Source organism: Somniosus microcephalus, chromosome 30 (assembly GCF_052327205.1).
Source record: "Somniosus microcephalus isolate GS21.2 chromosome 30, FLI_Smic_1.0, whole genome shotgun sequence".
NCBI lineage: Eukaryota > Metazoa > Chordata > Chondrichthyes > Squaliformes > Somniosidae > Somniosus > Somniosus microcephalus.
In genome coordinates this window covers 2,682,754-2,708,253 of record NC_141016.1, presented here as the reverse complement: position 1 = coordinate 2,708,253, position 25,500 = coordinate 2,682,754, and the positions used below count along the sequence as shown (strand labels likewise).

At 50.0% G+C, this 25,500-nt stretch overlaps 1 protein-coding gene across 1 annotated transcript in view; it reads left to right on the top strand.

Moving 5' to 3' along the window:
• xpo7 (exportin 7) overlaps positions 1-25,500 on the top strand; it is a 120,555-nt gene that overhangs the window by 50,388 nt on the left and 44,667 nt on the right. The window contains exons 4-7 of the mRNA XM_085970895.1: positions 1,609-1,775; positions 3,156-3,221; positions 10,820-10,924; positions 11,871-12,036. Coding sequence (XP_085827021.1) covers positions 1,609-1,775; positions 3,156-3,221; positions 10,820-10,924; positions 11,871-12,036 — 504 coding nt within the window. The remainder of the gene's footprint in view (positions 1-1,608; positions 1,776-3,155; positions 3,222-10,819; positions 10,925-11,870; positions 12,037-25,500) is intronic.

The following is a 25,500-nucleotide window of genomic DNA, read 5'->3' as shown; positions in this document are numbered from 1 at the left end:
GACACACTCCTGGACACTCTCTACAAATACTGACACACTCTACAAATACTGACACACTCTGCAAATACTGACACACTCCTGGACACTCTCTACAAATACTGACACACTCCTGGACACACTCTGCAAATACTGACACACTCCTGGACACTCTACAAATACTGACACACTCCTGGACACACTCTGCAAATACTGACACACTCCTGGACACACTCTACAAATACTGACACACTCCTGGACACACTCTACAAATACTGACACACTCCTGGACACTCTCTACAAATACTGACACACTCCTGGACACACTCTACAAATACTGACACACTCCTGGACACTCTACAAATACTGACACACTCCTGGACACTCTCTACAAATACTGACACACTCCTGGACACACTCTACAAATACTGACACACTCCTGGACACTCTCTACAAATACTGACACACTCTGCAAATACTGACACACTCCTGGACACACTCTACAAATACTGACACACTCCTGGACACACTCTGCAAATACTGACACACTCCTGGACACACTCTACAAATACTGACACACTCCTGGACACACACTACAAATACTGACACACTCCTGGACACACTCTACAAATACTGACACACTCCTGGACACTCTCTACAAATACTGACACACTCCTGGACACTCTCTACAAATACTGACACACTCCTGGACACTCTCTACAAATACTGACACACTCCTGGACACTCTCTACAAATACTGACACACTCCTGGACACTCTCTACAAATACTGACACACTCCTGGACACACTCTCTACAAATACTGACACACTCCTGGACACACTCTACAAATACTGACACACTCCTGGACACACTCTGCAAATACTGACACACTCCTGGACACACTCTACAAATACTGACACACTCCTGGACACACTCTACAAATACTGACACACTCCTGGACACACTCTACAAATACTGACACACTCCTGGACACTCTCTACAAATACTGACACACTCCTGGACACTCTCTACAAATACTGACACACTCCTGGACACTCTCTACAAATACTGACACACTCCTGGACACTCTCTACAAATACTGACACACTCCTGGACACACTCTCTACAAATACTGACACACTCCTGGACACACTCTACAAATACTGACACACTCCTGGACACTCTCTACAAATACTGGGACACTCCTGGACACTCTCTACAAATAGTGCAGGGCTGTGGGATGTGCCGTCTTTTGAAAGAGTCATTAAACTAAGGCTCCATGTGCCTGTTGAGATTTGCGCACAAGATCCCATATTCGAGTAAGAGAAAGGGCATTTGCCCAGAGTCCAGGCTTGCATTCAGGCCTCAACTAACCACCAAAACAGATTAGCTGGTCATTTATTTGTGGGACCTTGCTGTGCCTAAATTCACAGCTAGGTTTATATACAAAATAAGGTGACCGCACTTCAAATGTAATTAATTTGCTATGAAGCGCTTTGAGACGTCCTGAGGACGTGTAAGGCGCTATATAAATCCAAGTCCGTTCTTCCTTTTAATCGGGTCGTAGCCACTTCAGGTTTTCAAGGATGTTGCAGCATTTAATTTCTTTTCCCTTTTTATTTTGGGATCAGGAAACTATGTCTTGAATTACCTGGCGACCAGGCCCAAGCTGGCAAACTTTGTAACACAAGCTCTGATCCAGCTGTTTGCCAGAATCACCAAACTGGGCTGGTTTGACTGCCAGAAGGATGAGTACGTGTTCAGGAATGTCATTGCAGATGTCACGCGATTCTTACAGGTAGGGGACGCCTGCAGTTTTGCTCACAAATCTTTGTTCTGGGGATAAATCTTTACTCTGGCTTCAAAAACTGACACAGCTCAAGTTGAAATTTATTTTTACATTTTCTGTGGTAATCATCCTGAGTGCATGTATTTCTCTTGGGAAGTAAGCACTGTACAAAATAAAGTTAAAAATGTTTGCCTGACGCCCCCTCGCCCCGGCTCAGGAGGTGAGGGCAGTCTATAGTGAGCCCTGTTGCCCCAAAGGCTCCCAGGTTCAGTTCCCAAACTGCTAGGTATTAAGGGATACGGAACCAAGGCGGGTCGATGGAGTTAAGATCCAGATCAGCCCTGATATAATTGAATGGCGGAACAAGTGTGAGAGGCTGAATGGCCTCCTCCTGTCCCTGTGCTGAGTTAGCTGATCTGAGGTGGGAATGTGCAGTCGGCTTCAGTGCCTCTGAGCTATCGAGGGGAGAATCGGGCAGGGATCCTTCTACTGATCAACGGCACAGTGAGCTGCGCTGGAAAGTGTGAAGGACAGTATCGCCCTTGGCTGTGATGCCCTTTCTGTCTGCTCCTACCCCCCCCCCCCCCCCTGTCAGCAGACAGTTGGATGTAGGCAGTGATCAGATAGCCTCTTAAAACTTAGTGTCGACACGTAGATTCAGAATCATACAGCGCAGCAGGAAGCCATTCGGCCCATCATGCCTGTTCCGACTCCCTGAACGAGATACCAAGTAGTCCCGCTCCCCTGTGCTTTCCCTGTAATGCTGCAATTTTTTTCTTTTTAGATATTTATCCAATTTCCTTTTGAAAGTTATTATTGAATTTGCTTCCACCGTTGTGTAAAAAAAGTCTCTTCATTTCTCTCCCTGGCTTTTTTGTCAATTATTTTAAATGTGTGTCCTCTGGTTCCCAACCCTCCTGCCACTGGAAACAGTCTCTCCCTATTTACTCTATTGGGGGGCATGGACACATGGGCTAGCTGAGTGAGGGCACCTATGGAATCATAGAAGCCAATGATACCAGGAAAGAGGAGAAAAAATCTGATGGGAAATTCTTTTCCGAAGTAACAGTTGTACCTGGCTCCACAGTGCAGGCTTGCTGAGTGACTGAGGCCATTGTTCAGTCTAAATGGTCACGAAGCCCATTCTGTTATTTTGTTAATCTGAAATGCAGCATGTTTCTATCCTGTATCGGGAATCCTCCCGTATCTGTTTGATTGGCAGCTCAGTTCACTTCCATTTGGAGCAGGCACAGTTGCCTCTGTATTAATGAGCCTTAAATCCCAAGGGATTAACACATCAGTTGTTAATAATCGTGGCTAATTTGCTTCGGGAATAGTATGGGAAGAGAAAGTAAACAACCGCATTGTTTCTGTGCTTCTTCTCCCCAGGACAGCGTTGAGCACTGTATTATAGGAGTAATGATTCTCTCTCAGTTAACAAATGAAATAAACCAGGTAAGTGCCACAGCTTACTTTAGTGAAGTACGTATGTGTCTTATTTCCTCACTTATTTTCCATTTCCCCACTTCCTGCGTTTTGTACTTGTATGCCCGTCATTTTCTGTCTGCGGCAAGTTTTGGAGGCAGCTGACTGTTTTATTTAAAAATTAGCCGCTCATTCCCACTTACTGCCCTGAAAGTCATACCGTCCCTAGCGTTAATTTAATGACTTGACACCTTATCCTGACTACCCCTCCCAGTGTTGGTCTGAATGGGCCTGGTGTCATCCCCTGGGTCTGGGCCTTGAGTCGTCCCCTTGGCCTGGGCCTTGAGTCGTCCCCTGGGCCTGGTGTCGTCCCCTGGGCCTGGGCCTTGAGTCGTCCCCTGGGCCTGGGCCTTGAGTCGTCCCCTGGGCCTGGTGTTGTCCCCTGGGCCTGGGCCTTGAGTCGTCCCCTGGGCCTGGGCCTTGAGTCGTCCCCTTGGCCTGGGCCTTGAGTCGTCCCCTTGGCCTGGGCCTTGAGCCGTCCCCTGGGCCTGGGCCTTGAGTCGTCCCCTGGGCCTGGGCCTTGGCCTTGAGTCGTCGCCTGGGCCTGGAGTCGTCCCCTGGGCCTGGGCCTTGAGTCGTCCCCTGGGCCTGGTGTCGTCCCCTGGGTCTGGGCCTTGAGTCGTCCCCTGGGCCTGGGCCTTGTGTCGTCCCATGGGCCTGGGCCTTGAGTCGTCGCCTGGGCCTGGGCCTGGAGTCGTCCCCTGGGCCTGGGCCTGGAGTCGTCCCCTGAGCCTGGGCCTTGAGTCGTCGCCTGGGCCTTGAGTCGTCCCCTGGGCCTGGGCCTTGAGTCGTCCCCTGGGCCTGGGCCTGGAGTCGTCCCCTGGGTCTGGGCCTTGTGTCGTCCCCTGGGCCTGGGCCTTGAGTCGTCCCCTGGGCCTGGGCCTTGAGTCGTCCCCTTGGCCTGGGCCTTGAGTCGTCCCCTGGGTCTGGGCCTTGTGTCGTCCCCTGGGCCTGGGCCTTGAGTCGTCCCCTGGGCCTGGGCCTTGAGTCGTCCCCTGGGCCTGGGCCTTGAGTCGTCCCCTGGGCCTGGGCCTTGAGTCGTCCCCTGGGCCTGGGCCTTGTGTCGTCCCCTGGGCCTGGGCCTTGAGTCGTCCCCTGGCCCTGGGCCTTGAGTCTCCCCTGGGCCTGGGCCTTGAGTCGTCATCTGGGCCTGGGCCTTGAGTCGTCCCCTGGGCCTGAGCCTTGAGTCGTCCCCTGGGCCTGGGCCTTGAGTCGTCCCCTGGGCCTGGGCCTTGTGTCGTCCCCTGGGCCTGGGCCTGGGCCTTGTGTCGTCCCCTGGGCCTGGGCCTTGTGTCGTCCCCTGGGCCTGGGCCTTGTGTCGTCCCCTGGGCCTGGGCCTTGTGTCGTCCCCTGGGCCTGGGCCTTGAGTCTCCCCTGGGCCTGGGCCTTGTGTCGTCCCCTTGGCCTGGGCCTGGTGTCCTCCCCTGGGCCTGGTGTTGTCCCCTGGGCCTGGGCCTTGAGTCGTCCCCTGGGCCTGGGCCTTGTTGAGACTCGTACCAAAATATCTGTCTGGTTTGTATGATTGACTAATGTTGATTTGTTTCATTTTACCTCCGCTTTCTGACTGTTGCAAACTTGTATTCAGTTTGTTAGTACTGCAATATCGCTGTCATGTCTATAAGGGTAAATTCTGTATTTCCAGTGGGGAAAGTGCATTCAAAAGTACGGGTCAGAGAATTGGGCCTACAACATTGTAGCCCCAATTATTTAGCCTGCACTTTGTGTGAGCACAGCTCCCTGCTGGGAGTGTAGGATCACAGCAATCGCCCTGTGGTGTGACGCAAACTCTTTTGTGTTAATTTTCCTGATTTGTGTTTTTGCTTGCCGTTTTATTTTTCCTCCCTTGCCTATTGTGGTTGTTGCCTAGTTGTTCAAACGTAGGTCATAACATGAGTTTGGGCAAAGAAGGCATTCCTTCGGTGCGAAAAGGTTTTCTGAGGTCGCGGGTCTTTAAAGGTGTGCAGACTGCACCGGGAGCTGCGTTCAGTTTTTGTTCAGTTTGGGAACCCCTGAAGGGTTTAGACGAACATCGCTTTTTTTTTTGAAGCGGCGTGTAATGTCGCTGTTTTAATGTGATTGGCAAAAGAACCAGAGGCGACATGAGGGAAAACTTATTTATGCAACGAGTGTTTGGGATCTGGAATGAGTTGCCTGAAAGGGTGGCGGATACAGATTCAATAGCAGCCTTCCAAAGGGAATTGGATGACTACTTAAAGGAGAAACAAATAGCAGGGATATGGTGAAAGAGCGGGGGAGTGGGACTAGCTGGATCACTCTTTGAAAGAGGCGGCGCAGACTCGATGGGCTGAATGGCCTTCTGTGCTGTAAGATTCACTGATTTCATGTTTCAGCGAGAGAAAAAAACAAAGACTGACTCGCCCTTTCTTCACCTTCATGCTTTGAATTGTAAAGCGGGCCTGGTCTCTATGGCAACCTGGCTGCTCCTCAATGCTGCCCACAGCGTGAAACCGGGCCCCTGGACTGCCTACTTCAGCCACGGTGATTACGGGCACCTGTTTTTGTTGATCTGTCTGATATTTGATAAATTTGCACTGAGTAAATAAAATTTTAAAAATCAGTGATTCCTTTAAACTGTCAACAATATTGGCTTGTTAGTCTGTTGACAAAGTCTCTGCCTCTAAATCTGCCATCAGCACCCATCGCTGTGTGACTTTCAGTGTCTGAAGGCGAATTGTTGCTATCAGCGCCTCCTTTTCAAGCAAATAGTTGCTGACAATTCCAGGTAACTGGGCACTGTCCTGCGATGCAGCTCGTGGGGGCCTGTGGCCTGGAGTACGGCTTCTCGTCCCACTCTGAGGCCCTGATGGACACACTTTCCGCCTTCCCACCCTGCTCCTGTTGCTCACGGACCTCCCACTCGAGTTGGGGGCCCAACGCTCCGTGCCCGTCACTGTGGCCTCAGTGTTACCCTGTCACGGACCCAGTTCCCCCCCCCTCCATGATTCTGCGAACTGGTCCATTAGCAGCCATTCAGTCAGGAAGCAGAATCCACAAAACCTTTTCACGGTTTGTCAATGATAATTCTTGTTTTTTCTTGTGTCTAAACAGTGAGTGCTGATAACATAGGGTAGTTTTACAGCAGTTACAGAACTGAAACTGCGTGTGAAGCTAAATTAAAATGACACAATGTTAAAATAAAATCTGAGCCACATCCTGAAGAAATGGCTGTCAACTTGCACTGTTGTTAACTCCTCCCATCCAGCCTGTGATTTAAGCAAAAAAAAATTAAGGAAGCATTGGAAGTGGCAACCAGGGAGGTGGGCTATTAAAAGCCGATCAGAATTCTTTGTATCTCTTTGATTTGTTCATAAAAAGAGTTCGAGATGATGAAACTCCCTCTTATAAGTTTAACGTGTTAGATTCCCAGTTAGTCAGTTAATCTGAGCCAGGATGCTACAATTGGCAACACTCTGCTAGGAACAAGATCAGGCCAGGGTTTCCTGATTGCTGATCCTAGAACGTTCCTGCCATCTCGTAAGGCCTGCACAAGTATGGGTATCGGCTGAGGACATGTTGGAATTGGCTCCGCCGTCAAATAGCCTCCCAACATTCGGGACCTAGACTCAACTCATGAGGAATGCCTGTGTGGCTGAGGTACCCGGAGGCATTCGAGCAGCTGGACTCCAGAGCGAGGCGGCGCTGTTGGGGTTTGAGGGCACTGAGGGAAGCTTGTGTGCAAAGCGACAAGGTGTTATCTTCAAAATGCCAGAACAAACCTTGCCAGCATTTAACATCAGCAGTCTGACTCTCTGGTTTTAATGGGCAGTGTAACTTCTTTTTATATCCCTGTACAGCTGGCAGCTTGCTTGACCCGAAGTGCCCATGATAATACAAAATCTTCCTTGGATAGCTGTTTGTGAGCTTCCCCATAATGATTGCGGACTTGGTTGTTACGTTGGCTTTTTGTTCAAAATCAATACGTGTAATACAGTGTGACAGATCTGATCTGCTGCCAGCAACCATTTTATTTATCTTTTGCTCTCTTCCTGTCTTTGTGCCATGTTTGAATCCTGAGATTTTGTATCACTGTGTATATATTAACAGTGCAGTGATTTACCAGTCTTCAAGCCTGTGAGCTCGTCCCCAGCTCTTAAACAGTAATCTTAGAACTTTCCTGCACAGAAACCGGCCATTTGGCCCATCAAGCCTACACTGGTGGTTTTTCTCCACACAGCTACCCAGTCTAATCCCACTCTCCCTCTCACTCCCTCTAATATCCCACCCAGTCTAATCCCACTCTCCCTCCCCACTCCCTCTAATATCCCACCCAGTCTAATCCCACTCTCCCTCTCACTCCCCACTCCCTCTAATATCCCACCCAGCCTAATCCCACTCTCCCTCTGACTCCCCACTCCCTCTAATATCCCACCCAGTCTAATCCCACTCTCCTGCTCACTCCCCAGACCCTCTCATATCCCACCCAGTCTAATCCCACTCTCCCCCTCACTCCCCAGACCCCCTCATATCCCACCCAGTCTAATCCCACTCTCCCGCTCACTCCCCAGACACTCTCATATCCCACCCAGTCTAATCCCACTCTCCCCCTCACTCCCCAGACCCCCTCATATCCCACCCAGTCTAATCCCACTCTCCCGCTCACTCCCCGTACCCTCTAATATCCCACCTAGTCTAATCCCACTCTCCCCCTCCCCGCACCCTTTAATATCCCACCCACTCTAATCCCACTCTCCCCCTCACTCCCCGCACCCTTTAATATCCCACCCAGTCTAATCCCACTCCCCACACCCTTTAATATCCCACTCTCCCCCTCACTCCCCACACCCATTAATAGCCCACCCAGTCTAATCCCACTCTCCCCCTCACTCCCTGCACCCTTTAATATCCCACCCAGTCTAATCCCACTCTCCCCCTCACTCCCCGCACCCTTTAATATCCCACCCAGTCTAATCCCACTCTCCCCCTCACTCCCCGTACCCTTTAATATCCCACCCAGTCTAATCCCACTCTCCCCCTCACTCCCCACACCCTTTAATATCCCACCCAGTCTAATCCCACTCTCCCCCTCACTCCCCGTACCCTTTAATATCCCACCCAGTCTAATCCCACTCTCCCCCTCACTTCTCGCACCCTTTAATATCCCACCCAGTCTAATCCCACTCTCCCGCTCACTCCCCAGACCCTCTCATATCCCACCCAGTCTAATCCCACTCTCCCCCTCACTCCCCAGACCCCCTCATATCCCACCCAGTCTAATCCCACTCTCCCCCTCACTCCCCGCACCCTTTAATATCCCACCCAGTCTAATCCCACTCTCCCCCTCACTCCCCGCTCCCTTTAATATCCCACTCTCCCCCTCACTCCCCACACCCATTAATAGCCCACCCAGTCTAATCCCACTCTCCCCCTCACTCCCTGCACCCTTTAATGTCCCACCCAGTCTAATCCCACTCTCCCCCTCACTCCCCGCACCCTTTAATACCCCACTCTCCCCCTCACTCCCCACACCCATTAATAGCCCACCCAGTCAAATCCCACTCTCCCCCTCACTCCCCGCACCCTTTAATATCCCACCCAGTCGAATCCCACTCTCCCCCTCACTCCCCGTACCCTTTAATATCCCACCCAGTCTAATCCCACTCTCCCCCTCACTCCTCGCACCCTTTAATATCCCACCCAGTCTAATCCCACTCTCCCCCCTCACTCCCCACACCCTTTAATATCCCACCGAGTCCAATCCCACTCTCCCCCCTCACTCCCCACACCCTTTAATATCCCACCCAGTCTAATCCCACTCTCCCCCTCACTCCCCGTACCGTTTAGCTTCGGCCACCTATCTGCCCATCCTGCTAGCCCATTTATAAGAATATAAGAAATAGGAGCAAGAGCAGGCCATTCAGCCCTTCAAGCTTGCTCCGCCATTCAATAAGATCATGGCTGATCTTCTACCTCAACTCCACCTTCCCGTACTGTCCCCATATCCCGTGAGCCCCTCAGTACCCAAAAATCTGTTGATCTCTGTCTCGCATATACTCAACAACTGAGTCTCCACAGCCCTCTGGGGTAGAGAATTCCAAAGATTCACCACCCTCTGAGTGAAGAAATTTCTCCTCATCTCAGTCCTAAATGGCCGACCCCTTATTCTGAGACTGTGACCCCTGGTTCTAGACTCCCCAGCCAGAGGAAACATCCTCCCAGCATCTACCCTGTCCCCAACCCCCTTATGTCCTACAGTCTTTCACAACCTTGGTCACAATTTATCATATCCCCAACTTGGTGTCGTCAGCAAATTTCAATATTATTCCTTCCAGTCCTAAGTCTCAATCATTTATGTGCACGGTGACTAAAAGTACCCCAACCCGTACCGGTGAGGACCTCCACCCCCAGCAGAAGGGTTTGTAAGGTAAATGTCAGTGGGGTATCACTGGGCCATTGTGTCTTGTGTGTATATATATATATATATAATAATATATTGGTATTTTGCAATATTGAAAATGCTATGCTTTCTGTTCTTGTATTCAGAAAGCTGTGAAATGCACTTTATAATTCCACACATCAGTCTGACAGAGCAACCGATTCATGACCGAGCTATGGTCAATCTTTGTAGAATACAAGTTATTTACTGAGCTTGTTCAAGCTGCCCCATGTTTAGCCTTTGAATTTTGGTATTTTAATTTTTTTTTAGCCTTGGCATCAGCAAGGGTAGAGGGGTCAGGAATTCCTTATTGGATTTATTAGTGACGATCTTATATTTATGACCCCTAGTTCTGGTCTCCCCCACAAGTGGATGCATTTTCTCTACGTCTCCCCTATCAAAACTCTTCTCTAATTTTGAAGACCTATTGTGTCACCCCTCGGCCCTCTCTTTCTGAGGGAAAAGAGCCCCAGCCTGTTCAGTCTTTATCTCAATTCAGCTCAGGGATTGTTTGGAAGAGTAAATATGCCCCTTTTTAATTATCTGAAGATTGCTGGTTTTATGACCTGACTGGCATCCATTGTCGTTCCACTCTGCACAGCTTGCCTGCCAGACTTGGAACACAAAACTGGAGCATCAGGGACAGCAGAGAAATGAGTGTCCTCAGAAAAGCAGAGCTGCTGATGAAGGGCGCTCTGGAGGGGCATTGAAATGTGACCCTAGTTTTGGACTGCCCCACAAGTGGAAACATCTTCTCTCTGTCGACCCTCTTCAGAATGTTAAACACCTCTATTAGCTAACCTCCTCAGCCTTCTCTGCTCTAGAGAAAAGATCCCCAGCCTGTTCAGTCTTTAATGACAGTTAATAACCTCTCAGTTATGGTATCATTCTTGTAAATCTTTTTTTTTTGCACTTTCTCCAGTGCCTCTATATCCTTTTCATAACATGGAGACCAGAACTGTGCACAATGCTTCAAATGTGGTCCAACCAAGGTTCGATACAAGTTTAATGGAACCGCTCTGCTTTTCAATTCTGTTATAGAAATGAACCCCAATGTTTATTTTTGCGTTTTTTATGGCCTTGTTAATCTGCGTCGCTACTTTTAATGAATTGTGAATTATTCAAATGTACTTGTGAAACAAACGGGTTGAAGATTTTGTTTCTTTCCCTCTAGGCTGACACTACACACCCGCTGACAAAACATAGGAAGATTGCCTCGTCGTTTAGAGACACGTCACTATTTGATATCTTCACACTCTCGTGCAATTTACTAAAGCAGGTAACTGCTTTACATTTTACCAGCAATCAGACGGCACGGCGATGCTCGATTGGTAACGGGACCCTTAGCTGATTGAATACCCTATTTATAACAGGGCGCCATGTCCAAAGGTAGTTCAAATGATGCGGTGCAAAAATCACTTGCGAAAGCGAGTGTAAACAAGTGATTCTGGATACCGTTCTCCGGCCCTTTGCTCTCAGTCTGTCCCCTACCACTGGCTGGGCCTTTTCCAATGTCGGGAATGCTTGCCAGCCAGAAACATCAAATCACAAATGGAGTACTGGTGCAGCTGGACATGCTGTGACCACCACCCTGAATCGACTCAGTGATGGCGGCACACTATGTTACAGCTTGCCATGAGCAGAGGGACAACCAGTAAACTAAGACAAGAATATATACAAACAAGGCGAATGTATATTTATAAACTGTATGAATAGAACCGCGTTTATGTGTTCAACCATAAATGTATTTTGATGCTTTGGCAACATAAGATGTACCTTATCATGCCAATAAAGCGATTTGAATTGAATTGAATTGAATTGATATCAATGCGATGCAATGGCATTTGCCCAAAGGCGATGCAAAAACTGCTACTCCGACCCCAGCCACAGGAGGCATCCCTTACTGCACCATGACTTAGGGCTCTTACAGCCAGAAATGATATAACCCACACATTGTGGACAAGTGTACATAACAAAAAAACATTATATTCATCAACTGACTGGGCAACGCCACGGTAATTGACATTTTATGTTTCACTGTGGTTTTTGCAGTTCAGGTGACTAGATTGAAAATGTGACCACATTACACTTTATTAAAATTCCAGCACTGTGGCCGATACTTGAAAAGTGTCTCAGTGAAAGCACTGATGTCAATGGCACTGCTCCGGCTGTTGACACTAGTACTGTTGTTCAGGTGGGTGGTAATGGCGTGCATGTTCTTGCAGGCATCTGGAAAGAGCTTGAACCTGAATGACGAAAGCCAGCACGGTCTCCTAATGCAGCTTCTCAAACTGGCCCACAACTGCCTCAACTTTGACTTTATTGGCACGTCGACAGATGAATCCTCGGATGACCTCTGTACTGTCCAGATTCCAACCAGCTGGAGGTCAGGTATGGTCATATTCAGTACTTCTGGCATGAGCTTCTGTCACTAAATTAACATTAAGATGAAAATCGAAATCTCTCTCTCTCTCCCACACACTCACTCTCTCCCACACACTCACTCTCTCCCTCGCACTCTCTCTCCCTCGCACTCTCTCATTCCCCCGCGCTCTCTCATTCCCCCGCGCTCTCTCATTCCCCCGCGCTCTCTCATTCCCCCGCGCTCTCTCATTCCCCCGCGCTCTCTCATTCCCCCGCGCTCTCTCATTCCCCCGCGCTCTCTCATTCCCCCGCGCTCTCTCATTCCCCCGCGCTCTCTCATTCCCCCGCGCTCTCTCATTCCCCCGCGCTCTCTCATTCCCCCGCGCTCTCTCATTCCCCCGCGCTCTCTCATTCCCCCGCGCTCTCTCATTCCCCCGCGCTCTCTCATTCCCCCGCGCTCTCTCATTCCCCCGCGCTCTCTCATTCCCCCGCGCTCTCTCATTCCCCCGCGCTCTCTCATTCCCCCGCGCTCTCTCATTCCCCCGCGCTCTCTCATTCCCCCGCGCTCTCTCATTCCCCCGCGCTCTCTCATTCCCCCGCGCTCTCTCATTCCCCCGCGCTCTCTCATTCCCCCGCGCTCTCTCATTCCCCCGCGCTCTCTCATTCCCCCGCGCTCTCTCATTCCCCCGCGCTCTCTCATTCCCCCGCGCTCTCTCATTCCCCCGCGCTCTCTCATTCCCCCGCGCTCTCTCATTCCCCCGCGCTCTCTCATTCCCCCGCGCTCTCTCATTCCCCCGCGCTCTCTCATTCCCCCGCGCTCTCTCATTCCCCCGCGCTCTCTCATTCCCCCGCGCTCTCTCATTCCCCCGCGCTCTCTCATTCCCCCGCGCTCTCTCATTCCCCCGCGCTCTCTCATTCCCCCGCGCTCTCGCTCCCCCCCGCGCTCTCGCTCCCCCCGCGCTCTCGCTCCCCCCGCGCGCTCGCTCCCCCCGCGCTCTCGCTCCCCCCGCGCTCTCGCTCCCCCCGCGCTCTCGCTCCCCCCGCGCTCTCGCTCCCCCCCGCGCTCTCGCTCCCCCCCGCGCTCTCGCTCCCCCCCGCGCTCTCGCTCCCCCCCGCGCTCTCGCTCCCCCCCCGCGCTCTCGCTCCCCCCCGCGCCCTCTCGCTCCCCCCCTCCCTCTCGCTCCCCCCCCGCCCTCTCCTCGCCCCCGCCCTCTCGCTCCCCCCCCCCCGCCCTCTCCTCGCCCCCTCCCTCTCCTCGGCCCCTCCCTCTTCTCGCCCCTACCTCTCTCCTTCCCATCTCTCTCCTTCCCATCTCTCTCACATTCCTTCTCTTCCACTGTTAGTGTTGTGTTGTTTCCACCTGTATGCTGTCAGTGGGCCTGTACTTTTTGTGTGGGCTGCATGGAGTGTGTAGTCTGAGATTCCACAATTATTTTTGCATTGTTTTACATTTGAACACATTATTAAATTTCCCTGGGTTCAGGGACGCATGCAGGCTGTGCCAACACACTCCCTGGTTATCACCATTTTTGATTGGCTGATTGTGATTTTCTTGGTATGGTTGCTGCTGTGTCGACATTTAGCAAGTGCCCTGGTCCCCTTCTCTTTACCTTTCTCCAGCATTTCTTTGCTGACATGCCATACTCCAGTTTAGTCATTGTTTGCGCTGGGTTGTAGCTATCAGGTTCTTCATGGCTTGACCAGAATCCTTTATTCAAGTTTTTTTTTCCATTAAAGCTGCCCAATCCCATATTACCTTTTCCATTGTTTCAAATGATGTAATTTAAATTTAATTCTATTCACCTTTTGAATTTCTGGGAAAGTAAATGAAATGGCCCTTTTGTTATTCCCAGGTAGCTCTTTGTGTGTTCATTGAAACCTTTCGCATCAGACCTTGTCCATAGCCTGGTTTTCTTCAATTAAGTCTGTTCTTTCCCCTATTCCGCCGGCAGTTTCTCCTCCTTTGAGCATCTCACCTTATTCCACACCTCTCGCTTAAAATTCTTGCTCTCTACCGCCCACCCAAGTACCATAAAAATGTTATTACCGAGATATCTTCACTGTTCTCCTCCCTCAGCCTCTGCACCGAATGACTTCTCATCCTCGGTGATTTCAACCTCCATCTCAATTCATCATGCTCTCCATCCTCTGAGTTCACTAGCCTCCTATCCTCCCTTAACCCCTCCCTTAACCTCTCCCTCCATATCAGCTGACATGGGAGCCAGTAAAGGAAGTTGGGTGGTCAGCAGTTTGCTAGGAATAGGGTCGAGGGAGCAGGAGGTGGGTCTCGTGACAAAATGAGCGCAGAGAGATCACAAGGGGAGATCGGAGAGAAACGAGAGAAAGATGTGAGTTCAGGGCTAGGGCAGGGGGGGGATCCTTAGAGGAAGTTTGGCCCAACCCATACTCACGGCCACCCCCTCGACCTTGCCATCTCTCGTGGCCTCGCTACTCCCATCGTGTCAGTTGCAGATAAGGCCATCTCTGACCATTTCCTCGTATCGCTCTCCAGCCACATCCCCCCGCCCACCCCCCCCCCCCCCAGCCCTACTTCCTTCTGTGTCCGCCCCTGGAAAAAACTCTCTTACAACTGCACTTATGAAATCCCAACTGACCAGCCTCTGGCCTGCCACCCCCCATTCACCATGACATTTCTGCAGCTACCGATCTGCTCAACCACACCCCCACCACCACCTTTGATGCCCTAGTCCCTACTAAAACAATTACCCTCTCTCACCCTGGCCATTCCCCCTGGTACGGCTCTCATTTTCGCTCCTTTAAGTCCAAGGGACGCAGACTCGAATGGATATGGCAGACAACTGGTTTAGCCATTCACCACCAGATCTGGCTGGACCATATAAAGCATTATCGGGCCCTGCTCTCGTTTGCCAAAATTGCTCACTAGTCCAGAATCATTCTGGAATGCAAAGATAAACCCCGGCTCCTGTTCTCTACTGCTAACCGTCTTCTTAAACCCCTCTCCCCTGTCTCCTCCAGCCTCACCTCCGATAACAAGTGTGAGGAGCTCATGAACTTCTCTGTCTCTAAGATTGAGACCATCTGTCCAGCTGCCTCTGCCACTTCCCTTCCTTCCCCTAGCGCACCGGGCCAAACTTCCTCTAAGGTTCCCCCCTGCCCTAGCCCTGAATTCACATCTTTCTCCAGTTTCTCTCCGATCTCCCCTCATGATCTCTCTCCGCTCCCTCGACCCTATTTCCACCAAACTGCTGACCACCCAACTTCCTTTTCTGGCTCCCATGTTAGCTGATATTGTTAACGGTTCTCTCTCCTCAGATACTGTCCCTCTCTCCCTCAAATCAGCCGTCATCACCCCTCTCCTCAAAAAGACCAACCTTTCATCCCTCTGTCCTTGCAAACTACCGCCCCATCCCCAACCTCCCGTTCCTCTCAAGTTCTTGAACGTGTTGTCGCCTTCCAAATCAGTGCCCATCTTTCCCGCAATTCAATGTTTGAATCCCTCCAATCAGGTTTCCGCCCTTGCCACAGTACCGAAACGGCTCTCATCAAATTCACAAATGACATCCTTTGTAACTGTGACAAAGGTATTGATGGGCCTTCAATAACCACAAAACTAGAAGTTATAGACTTAAACAAGTTGGCTTTTAATCACTAAGATCAGAGCTAACATCTCAACACGCCAACTGGTTCACAGGAATGAGTCATACAGATCCTGGGATCTTTATGTAAGAGAAGTCAGGGGCAGAGCCAAGAGCCAAGACCTGGAACCTCCCAGGTTAGTCGGGAACGAGGAAGTGAAACTATACACAGTGGGGGAGGGTAATATACATGAGTGCAAAACGAATACAGGATCAAGACAAACAGATTTCATTACATTCACCCCTTCTATAGATTTAGTCCATCGGGGTGATGTTTCTTAAAAGTTGGTATAAGTGAGTCTGTCAGGAGGTTTTGCAGTTCTCAGTGATCGGCGCAAAGCCGGTTGGGGTGCCTCTAGGGGAGTGGATTCTGGTTCCTCCGCTGTCCGGGCCTCCGCAGTGTCTTCCAGGTTATCTGCAGTGTCCTCCAGGTTAAAGTTGGGTATTGATACCTCTGGGCGTCCTGTCTCTTTGTAGTGTAGGTCTTCATCGGGTAGTCTCCCATCGTTCTCTCCGCTCCCCGAGGGAGCGAGGTCTTTTATGGAAACAGTGTCCTCTCGCCCGTCAGAGTATTCGATATAGGCGTACTGAGGGTTTGCATGGAGGAGCTGTACCTTTTCCACAAGGGGGTCCGTTTTATGGCCTCTCACGTGCTTCCGCAATAGTACTGTCCCCGGAGACGTCAGCCACGCGGGTAGAGATATGCCCGAGGTGGATTTCCGGGGGAAAACGAACATCTTTTCGTGAGGGGTAGCGTTAGTGCCAGTACATAACAGAGACCTTATGGAGTGGAGCACGTCTGGGAGGACTTCCTGCCAGCGGGAGGTCGGAAGGCCTTTTGACTTTAAGGCTAACGTGACAGCCTTCCAAACAGTAGCATTCTCCCTTTCCACTTGCCCATTACCCCGGGGGTTGTAGCTAGTGGTTCTGCTAGTGGCTATCCCCTTCGAGAGCAAGAACTGGCGCAGCTCGTCACTCATGAATGACGTCCCCCTATCGCTGTGTATGTAGTTCGGCATGCCAAACATGCAGAATAGATTACAGAGACACTTGATGACCGTGGCACTGGTCATGTCTGGGCAGGGAATGGCGAAGGGGAAGCGGGAATATTCATCACTGATATTGAGGAAGTATACGTTACGGTCGGCAGAGGGAAAGGGTCCCTTGAACTCCAGACTTAGGCGCTCGAATGGCCGTGTGGCTTTGATAAGGTGTGCACGGTCAGGCCTGTAGAAACGAGGCTTGCATTCCGCACAGATGCGGCAGGCTCTGGTCATTGCCCTGACCTCCTCGATGGAGTGGGGCAGATTGCGGGACTTTATAAAATGGTATAGTCGGGTGACCCCTGGGTGACAGAGGTCGTTGTGGAGACCCTGTAATTTGTCCGTATGAATGCTGGCACACATTCCCCGCGATAGGGCATCTGGGGGTTCATTAAGGGCTCCCGGCCTGTACATAATATCATAGTCGAACGTGGATAGTTCGATCCTCCACCTGAATATTTTGTCATTCTTGATTTTCCCCCTTTGTTATTAAACATGAAAGCCACCGACCGCTGGTCGGTGAGCAGGGTGAAACGTTTGCCGGCTCGATAGTGTCTCCAGTGCCGCACTGCCTCCACTGTAGCCTGTGCCTCCTTCTCGACAGAAGAGTGCCTGATTTCAGGTCCCTGAAGGGTTCGGGAGAAGGAGGCCACAGGTCTCCCAGCCTGATTGAGGGTCGCAGCTAAGGCAAAGTCTGACGCATCGCTTTCGACTTGAAAGGGAATGCATTCGTCCACTGCACACAGTGCAGCCCTTTCAATGTCCTGTTTAATACTGGTGAAAGCCTCCCGAGCTTCAGCTGATAGTGGGAAGGACGTCGATTTAATGAGGGGTCGGGCCTTATCAGAGTAATTGGGCACCCATTGGGCATAATACGAAAAAAATCCCAGGCACCTTTTTAAAGCTTTGGGATTGTGTGGCAGGGGCAGTTCCTTTAGGGGGCGTAATCGGTCAGGGTCCGGTCCAATTACCCCATCTTCCACCACACAGCCGAGGATACAGAGACGGGTTGTGTTGAAGACACATTTGTCTTCGTTGTAGGTTAGATTCAGCTTTAGGGCAGTTTTTAAAAATCTCGCAAGATTTAGATCGTGGTCTTGCTGGTTGTGCCCGCAGATAGTGACATTGTCCAGATAGGGGTAGGTAGCTTGTAGTTTATTCTCGTCAACCATGCAGTCCATCTCACGTTGGAAGACCGAGACCCCATTTGTTACCCCGAAGGGCACTCTGAGAAAATGGTAGAGGCGCCCGTTCGCCTCGAAGGCGGTGTATGGGCGGTCCTCCGTTCTAATGGGGAGCTGGTGATACGCGGATTTGAGGTCGATAGTCGAGAAGACTCGGTATTGCGCAATCTGGTTGACCATTTCTGATATGCGGGGTAAAGGGTAGGCGTCCAGCTGGGTATAAATATTAACAGTCTGGCTGTAGTCAATTACCATCCGTTTCTTTTCGCTATTTTTAACTATGACTACTTGGGCACGCCACGGGCTGGTACTGCATTCAATAATGCCTTCCCGCAGGAGTCTGTCCACTTCCGCCTTGATAAAGTGTCTGTCTTCCAGACTGTACCGTCTACTTTTGGTCGCTATGGGCCTACAGTTCGGAGCGAGATTAGCGAATAAAGAGGGCGGGCTGATTTTTAAGGTTGATAGGCCACAGACTGTGAGTGGCGGCTGGGACCCGCCACATGCTAGCGTGACACTTTCGTGGTGGCACTGGAAGTCCAGGCCCAAGATTACATTAACACAGAGTTCTGGCATCACGAGGAGTTTAAAATCCTTGTAGTCCGTGCCTTTTACAGTCAGTGTTACCACACAGTAGCCCAAAATGTCCGAAGTGTGGGGCTTAGCAGCCATAGCAATTCTGCTCCGTGTAGGGGTTACCGTTAATGAGTGCCGCCGTACCAGGCTAGGGTGGATAAAACTCTCGGTACTCCCACAGTCAATTAAACATTTCGTTAAATTCCCGTTTACCTGTATGTCCATCATGGATTTTGTCAACGGGTGTGGCCTGGATTGATCCACCGTGATCGAAGCCACTGTTGGGCCCTGGGCGGCTGTTGAGTCGGGAAAAGATGGCGGATCCCAAGATGGCGGCCCGCACGGCACGCACGAGGCGGTGACGGAGTTGGAAATCGGATTCCCCCTGCAGACTTTGCTAAAATGCCCCTTTTTCTTACATTTGAAGCATGTAGCGTCCTTCGCTGGGCATCGTTGTCTGGGGTGCTTGGCCTGGCCGCAGAAATAGCATTTCGGGCCTCGAGACATTGCCGCTGTAGTAGGACTCCTGGGTGAACTTCTGTGTGGGGACTCCGGCGGCGTAGAGCTGGTCTGAGACCTGGATGGGGAAGATGGCTAATTCCAAGATGGCGGCCCCCTCGGCGCGCACGAGGCGGTGAGGGCCGCATGGCCGGAAGAATAAGAGTCAGAGTTTTTCTGGGCCACGTCCAGCGATCGCGCAGTGGCCACTGCCTTTTTTAAGTCCAGGACCCCCTTCTCCAGCAGTCCCGTGATGAAGGAATCGCGGACCAATTCGTCAGAGTACGCGTTGGCCGTCACGGCCTTGCAGTTACAGTCCCGGACCAGGTCCTTTAGGCCCTGTAAGAAATCGTCCATTGATTCCTCTGGTCGCTGCCTGCGTGTAGCCAGCAGATGTCTGGCGTACACTTCGTTTACCGGCCTCTGGTATTGGGCCTTCAGGATAGTGATGGCCTCCGTGTAAGAGGTGGCGTCCCGGATGAACGAATAAATCCGATGACTTAGCGAGTAGTCAGTAGACTCAGTTTATCTACCTCGCTAGCGGATGAGGCCCCCCGCGAAGAGTTCGAAGCATTTGAGCCTGTGTCCAAATTGATTTGATGCTTCAGCAGAATGTGGATCCAAGTCTAGACGCTCTGGTTTTAGGAGTCGATCCATCCTAGTATTCTTTAGTGATTAAAATTGATGGGCCTTCAATAACCACAAAACTAGAAGTTATAGACTTAAACAAGTTGGCTTTTAATCACTAAGATCAGAGCTAACATCTCAACACGCCGACTGGTTCACAGGAATGAGTCATACAGATCCTGGGATCTTTATGTAAGAGAAGTCAGGGGCGGAGCCAAGACCTGGAACCTCCCAAGTTAGTCGGGAAAGAGGAAGTGAAACTATACACAGTGGGGGAGGGTAATATACATGAGTGCAAAACGAATACAGGATCAAGACAAACAGATTTCATTACAGGTAAACTATCCCTCCTTGTCCTTCTTGATCTGTCTGCAGCCTTTGACATGGTTGATCACTCCATCCTTCTCCAACGCCTCGCCACCGTCGTCTAGCTGAGTGGGACTGCACTCGCCTGGTTCCATTCTTATCTATTTAATCGTAACCAGAGAATCACCTGCAACGGCTTCTCTTCCCACTCCCGCATCGTTACCTCTGGTGTCCCCCAAGGATTTATCCTTGGTCCCCTCCTATTTCTCATCTACACGTTGCCTCTTGACAACATTATCCGAAAACGCAGCGTCAGTTTCCATATGTACGCTGACAACACCCAGCTCTACCTCACTACCTCTTCTCTCGACCCCTCCGGTGTCTAAATTGTCAGACTGCTTGTCCGACATACAGTTCTGGATGAGCAAAAATTTGCTCCAATTAAATATTGGGAAGACGGAAGCCATTGTTTTCGGTCCCCGCCACAAACTCCGTTCCCTAGCCACCGACTCCATCCCTCTCCCTAACATCTGTCTGAGGCTGAACCACACTGTTCGCAACCTTGGTGTCATATTTGACCCTGAAATGAGCTTCCGACCACATATCCGCAGCATAACAAAGACCGCCTACTTCCACCTCCGTAACATCACCCGTCAACATCCTTGCTTCAGCTCATCCGCTGCTGAAACCCTCATCCATGCCTTTGTTACCTCTAGACTTGACTTTTCCAACGCACTCCTGGCTGGCCCCCCACATTCCACCCTACATAAACTTGAGGTCATCCAAAACTCAGCTGCCCGTGTCCTAAATCGCACCAAGTCCCGTTCGCCCATCTCCCCTGTGCTCGCTGACCTACATTGGCTCCCGGTTAAGCAGCGCCTCGATTTCAAAATTCTCATCCTTGTTTTTAAATCCCTCCATGGCCTCGCCCCTCCCTATCTCTGTAATCTCCTTCAGCCCCACAACCCCCGGAGATATCTGCGCCCCTTAATTCTGCCCTCTTGAGCATCCCTGATTATAATCGCTCCATCTTTGGCGGCCGTGCCTTCTGTTGCCTGGGCCCTAAGCTCTGGAATTCCCTCCCTAAACCTCTCCGCCTCGCTATCTCTCTTTCCTCCTTTAAGACGCTCCTTAAAACCTACCTCTTTGACCAAGCTTTTGGCCACCTGCCCTAATTTATCCTTATGTGGATCGGTGTCAAATTTTTTGACTTAAAATACTCCTGTGAAGCGCCTTGGGACATTTTACTACATTAAAGACGCTATATAAATGCAAGTTGATGTTATTTTCTATGTCGAGACAGGTGGAGAGCGTAATTTCAGCAATTGAAGCAGGTTTTTTTTAATGTTTCATGTTTTCCACATTTGAGACTCATTATAATAGACAGAGGCAAAGAATTCTCCCAACACCCATTTCCCTTGCAAACAGGCTAACGTTAATTCCTGTAAGCAAGTTGTGTTCCTGACGCTCAGCGACCTGCCTGTTTCACGGCCATTTTGAGTTCGCATTGCCCAGAGTTAACCGTTTCCTATTTAGCAGTAACAGGGCGCACTGGAATTTGTTGAAGATTCCCACTGCATCTCATGTCTATCTGGAGGGCCGAATATCTACACTGCTCGGCCCACTTCACTAATACGAAAGCCAGTGTTTGAATATATTGACAATGAGATGATTTATCGAAGTAAAGATGTCCACAAGTTTAGGAACATGGGAATTGTTAGAGGAAAAAGACCACGGTCCGTCAGGTTCGCCTTGTACCATCCTGGTAGTCGCAGATCCAATGATAATGGAGTTGTTGACTAATCACAGCGATCAATCTCTATCAATGAGTCTACAACAGACCCAGACATGAGGCGAGGAAAACCCCCAGTGGTGGAGAGCTTTGGGAACCACAGGTCCAAAGTCACCTGTTCCTCCCGAGCTCGCTACACTCACCACACGTCATGTCTCAAATTACTCAGATACTGTCAATTCACAGCACAAGTAGTAATTTACAATGCATGACAACTAGAACGGCTTTTTGTTCACCCAGCTTTTCCTGGCAAACTCTTGGAATGACACAGTCTCTTGCTTTAATTTGTAAGTCACCTGCTTTATGCAGGTCAGTGCATCTGAATGTATCTCAGCCACAGTCAGAAATGCTGAACACAGAAAGATTCTTGCCTTTAATGCCTGCCTTTAGTTCATTTAAAGTGAACACAGTCCCTTCATCTTCGGCAGTCAACTTTGACAATTGACAGGGTAGTTGGTTAACGAGTTGCCAGGTGGCCACGTGACCAATCATCACACAGTGGGCACAGATATACCAGTTGTATTCCACATTCAGGCTTTGACTGAAAGCACTTATAGGTCACTGTTAGATAGAAAGAAAGACTTGCATTTCTATAGCGCCTTTCACAGCCTCAGGACGTCCCAAAACGCTTTACAGCCAATGAAGTACTTTTGAAGTGTTGTCACTGTTGTAATGTAGGAAACACAGCAGCCAATTTGCACACAGCAAGCTCCCACAAACAGCAATGCGATAATGACCAGATAATCTGGATTTTTTTTAATAATGGTGGTTGAGGGATAAACATTGGCCAGGACGCCGGCGAGAACTCCCCTGCTCTTGTTCAAAATAGTGCCATAGGTTCTTTTACCTCCACCTGAGAGGGCAGACGGTTTTTAACATCGTACCCGAAAGACGGCACCTCCAACAGTGCGGCACTCCCTCAGTACTGCCCCTCTGACAGTGCAGCGCTCCCTCAGTACTGCCCCTCTGACAGTGCGGCGCTCCCTCAGTACTGCCCCTCTGACAGTGCGGTGCTCCCTCAGTACTGTCCCTCCGACAGTGCGGCACTCCCTCAGTACTGCCCCTCCGACAGTGCGGCGCTCCCTCAGTACTGCCCCCCGACAGTGCGGCACTCCCTCAGTACTGCCCCTCCGACAGTGCGGAGCTCCCTCAGTACTGCCCCTCTGACAGTGCGGCGCTCCCTCAGTACAGCCCCTCCGACAGTGCGGCGCTCCCTCAGTACTGCCCCTCCGACAGTGCGGCGCTCCCTCAGTACTGCCCCTCCGACAGTGCGGCACTCCCTCAGCACTGCACTGGAGTGTCAGCCTAGATTTTTGTGCTGAAGTCTCTGGAGTGGGACTCGAACCCACGACCTTGTGACTCAGGCGAGGGTGCTACCAACTGAGCCACAGCTGACACTGTTTGAATTCTCTAACAATGCAAAAGTGGTAACTGATTAAGGCAGTGTAGCAGTTCCGTCGGTCCGGGAAGGTCCCAGATTGATTTTGCAGTTTGTACAGTTAACTGATCTGAGTAGGATGGCATTCGAAGACGACAATTTATTCTCAATATTCCTGAGTTAGAAAGGGGAAAAATACACAGAGCACCCAATCCTGATTACAATCCTTGGAATTGATTCCTGCTCTTAAAATGTGAATATTGAGTGAGAGTGGGATAATTTTGCAGCCCAGAGGGAGGCCATTCAGCCCATCATGGTTGTGCCAGGTCTCTGAAGGAGATTTCCAATTCCCCTGTACTTTCTTCATGGCCTTTTACATTTTCCTGTTTCAAATATTTATCCACTTCCTTGTTAAGAAGTTTTTATGGATTCTGCTTTCAGCATTGTGTTCGGGGTCAGGCTAGCTGCATTGAGTTATCGCCCTGCAAACATGGTCGAATAGCCTGCCCAAGACGCACCGTCCATAAGTATGGCCACCGTGTGAGGTACCTGAACTAGTTCCCCAGCAAAGAGTCATCAGGAGAGGAGGAGAGAATGGTCATGGGAAAAGGAGGGGCAAACTGCTGGCTTAGACAGAAGCATAAAAGGAATTATGTTGCAATTCTAAAGCAGATTTATGGTGGAATTACAAGTCCTGAAAATCTAGTCAGGAATGCAGGTCCCTTTGAACATTACAATGTCGTAAAGCTTGCAGTTCTATTTTTAGTACTCCAAAGTACTTTTCTTCTGGTTTAACACGGACATTGTTACTTGTCAGCTGAGCACTCCTTTGAATTATTCCCTTGATCCCTCATGAAATAATGTTTTGTAAAACTGCATTTTTGACAACTTACTTGGGAGGAAAGGAAACAACTCGTGGTTTATTTTCATAGCGAAAGTTTATTTGGACATGATAGCAGAAAAATCCACATGTAATTAAAAGGCTTGATGGTCAAATGTAAATGGAGTGCTCAAAATGAAATGCCTGCGGTGGGCAATTTTCTGCACACGCAGCGAGCCATATTGGGCACTAACCAGGACACACACACAACACAAAGGTGTGATCTGCTGCTGCAGTGGTTTCAAGCACGTGTCCCAGTTGCACTCTGCGAAAGCCCTGACCTAATCACGATCACAGTCGAGGGTGATTCAGAGTCAGCATCCCCATTCTGGTCAGCCCAGCAAGCCTGCAATCCCGCTCATTTGATGCATTATGTAACATGAATGCATTAACACTGGCAATTGCGCCTCACTGGACCAGGCTGTTGCACCCTTTGGGCTCGAGTCTCTCAGACTCGGCAAGTGTAAAACGAGGAAAGGAGAGTTCAGAAAACAGTCGGATTGATAGCTGAACATTAATGCATGAATCCTTAAAAACAAAACTAGCGGGCACACGTTCCTGGTCCTGTGCCTGGGTGTATCGGATTGCTGGCGTGCAGTAAATACAGGGAAAACAGGTGGGAGAGTTGCACGGACTCGCAATGGAGCCCATCCAATTTTACACAGTGGTCGTCCCTCACGTAACATTTCCTCAGAGACTCAGTTGAAGTATTCTGCAAGCCTACAAAGATTTTGGTCTGTTACTGTTTTTGGAGCAGTTCAAGTCGTGTGTGTCAAGTATTGTCGCACTTGCTCTTGTCTGCTTCTATGTACTGTAATTATATAATTTTGAATTAAATGCGATGTTAGTTTTAGCCAGAACAAAGCAGTAAGTTTCAGTCCATAGGAGGTTGCTTCTGGAAACTTATGTTGCATAGAAACATAGAAAAATAGGAGCAGGAGTCGGCCATTCGGCCCTTCGAGCCTGCTCCGCCATTCAATATGATCATGGCTGATCCTCTATTTCAATATCTCATTTCCGCTCTCTCCCCATACCCCTTGATGCCTTTTGTGTCTAGAAATCAATCTATCTCCTTCTTAAATATAATGGCGCAGAAACTAGGTACGGGGGCTTGCCGCGCGTGCAAGCCCCCGATGTGCACTCACCCGGCGCGCCGACAGCTGAAGCCTGGGCCTGCTTGGAATTCCTGTCACTGGCCCGGTTCAGCTGTCGGCGCGCTGTGCTTGCCTGATCCAGCGGCGTAGTTAGTTCGATGTGCCGGCTGGGATCAGGTGAGCACTGGGCAACCAATCAGGGGAGGGAAAACTTCATTCATGAGTTTGATAGTAAGAACTGTCAAACTCATGAAAACTACGGGCGCCCAAAACACTACTTAAACTTTAAATAAAATTTAAAAAAAATCCCACTAATTAAATGAACTATAAATAACTTTAAAAAACTATTTTAAACAATTAATCAAATTTTTGAAAAAAATAATTTTTTAAGAAATCGGGTCTAAAAATAAACTTACCTTCCTGTAAAGTCCTTAAAAACAAAGCTGTGGAAAAAAATTTATAATTTTAAATAATAGACCACTTACCTTAAAGAATC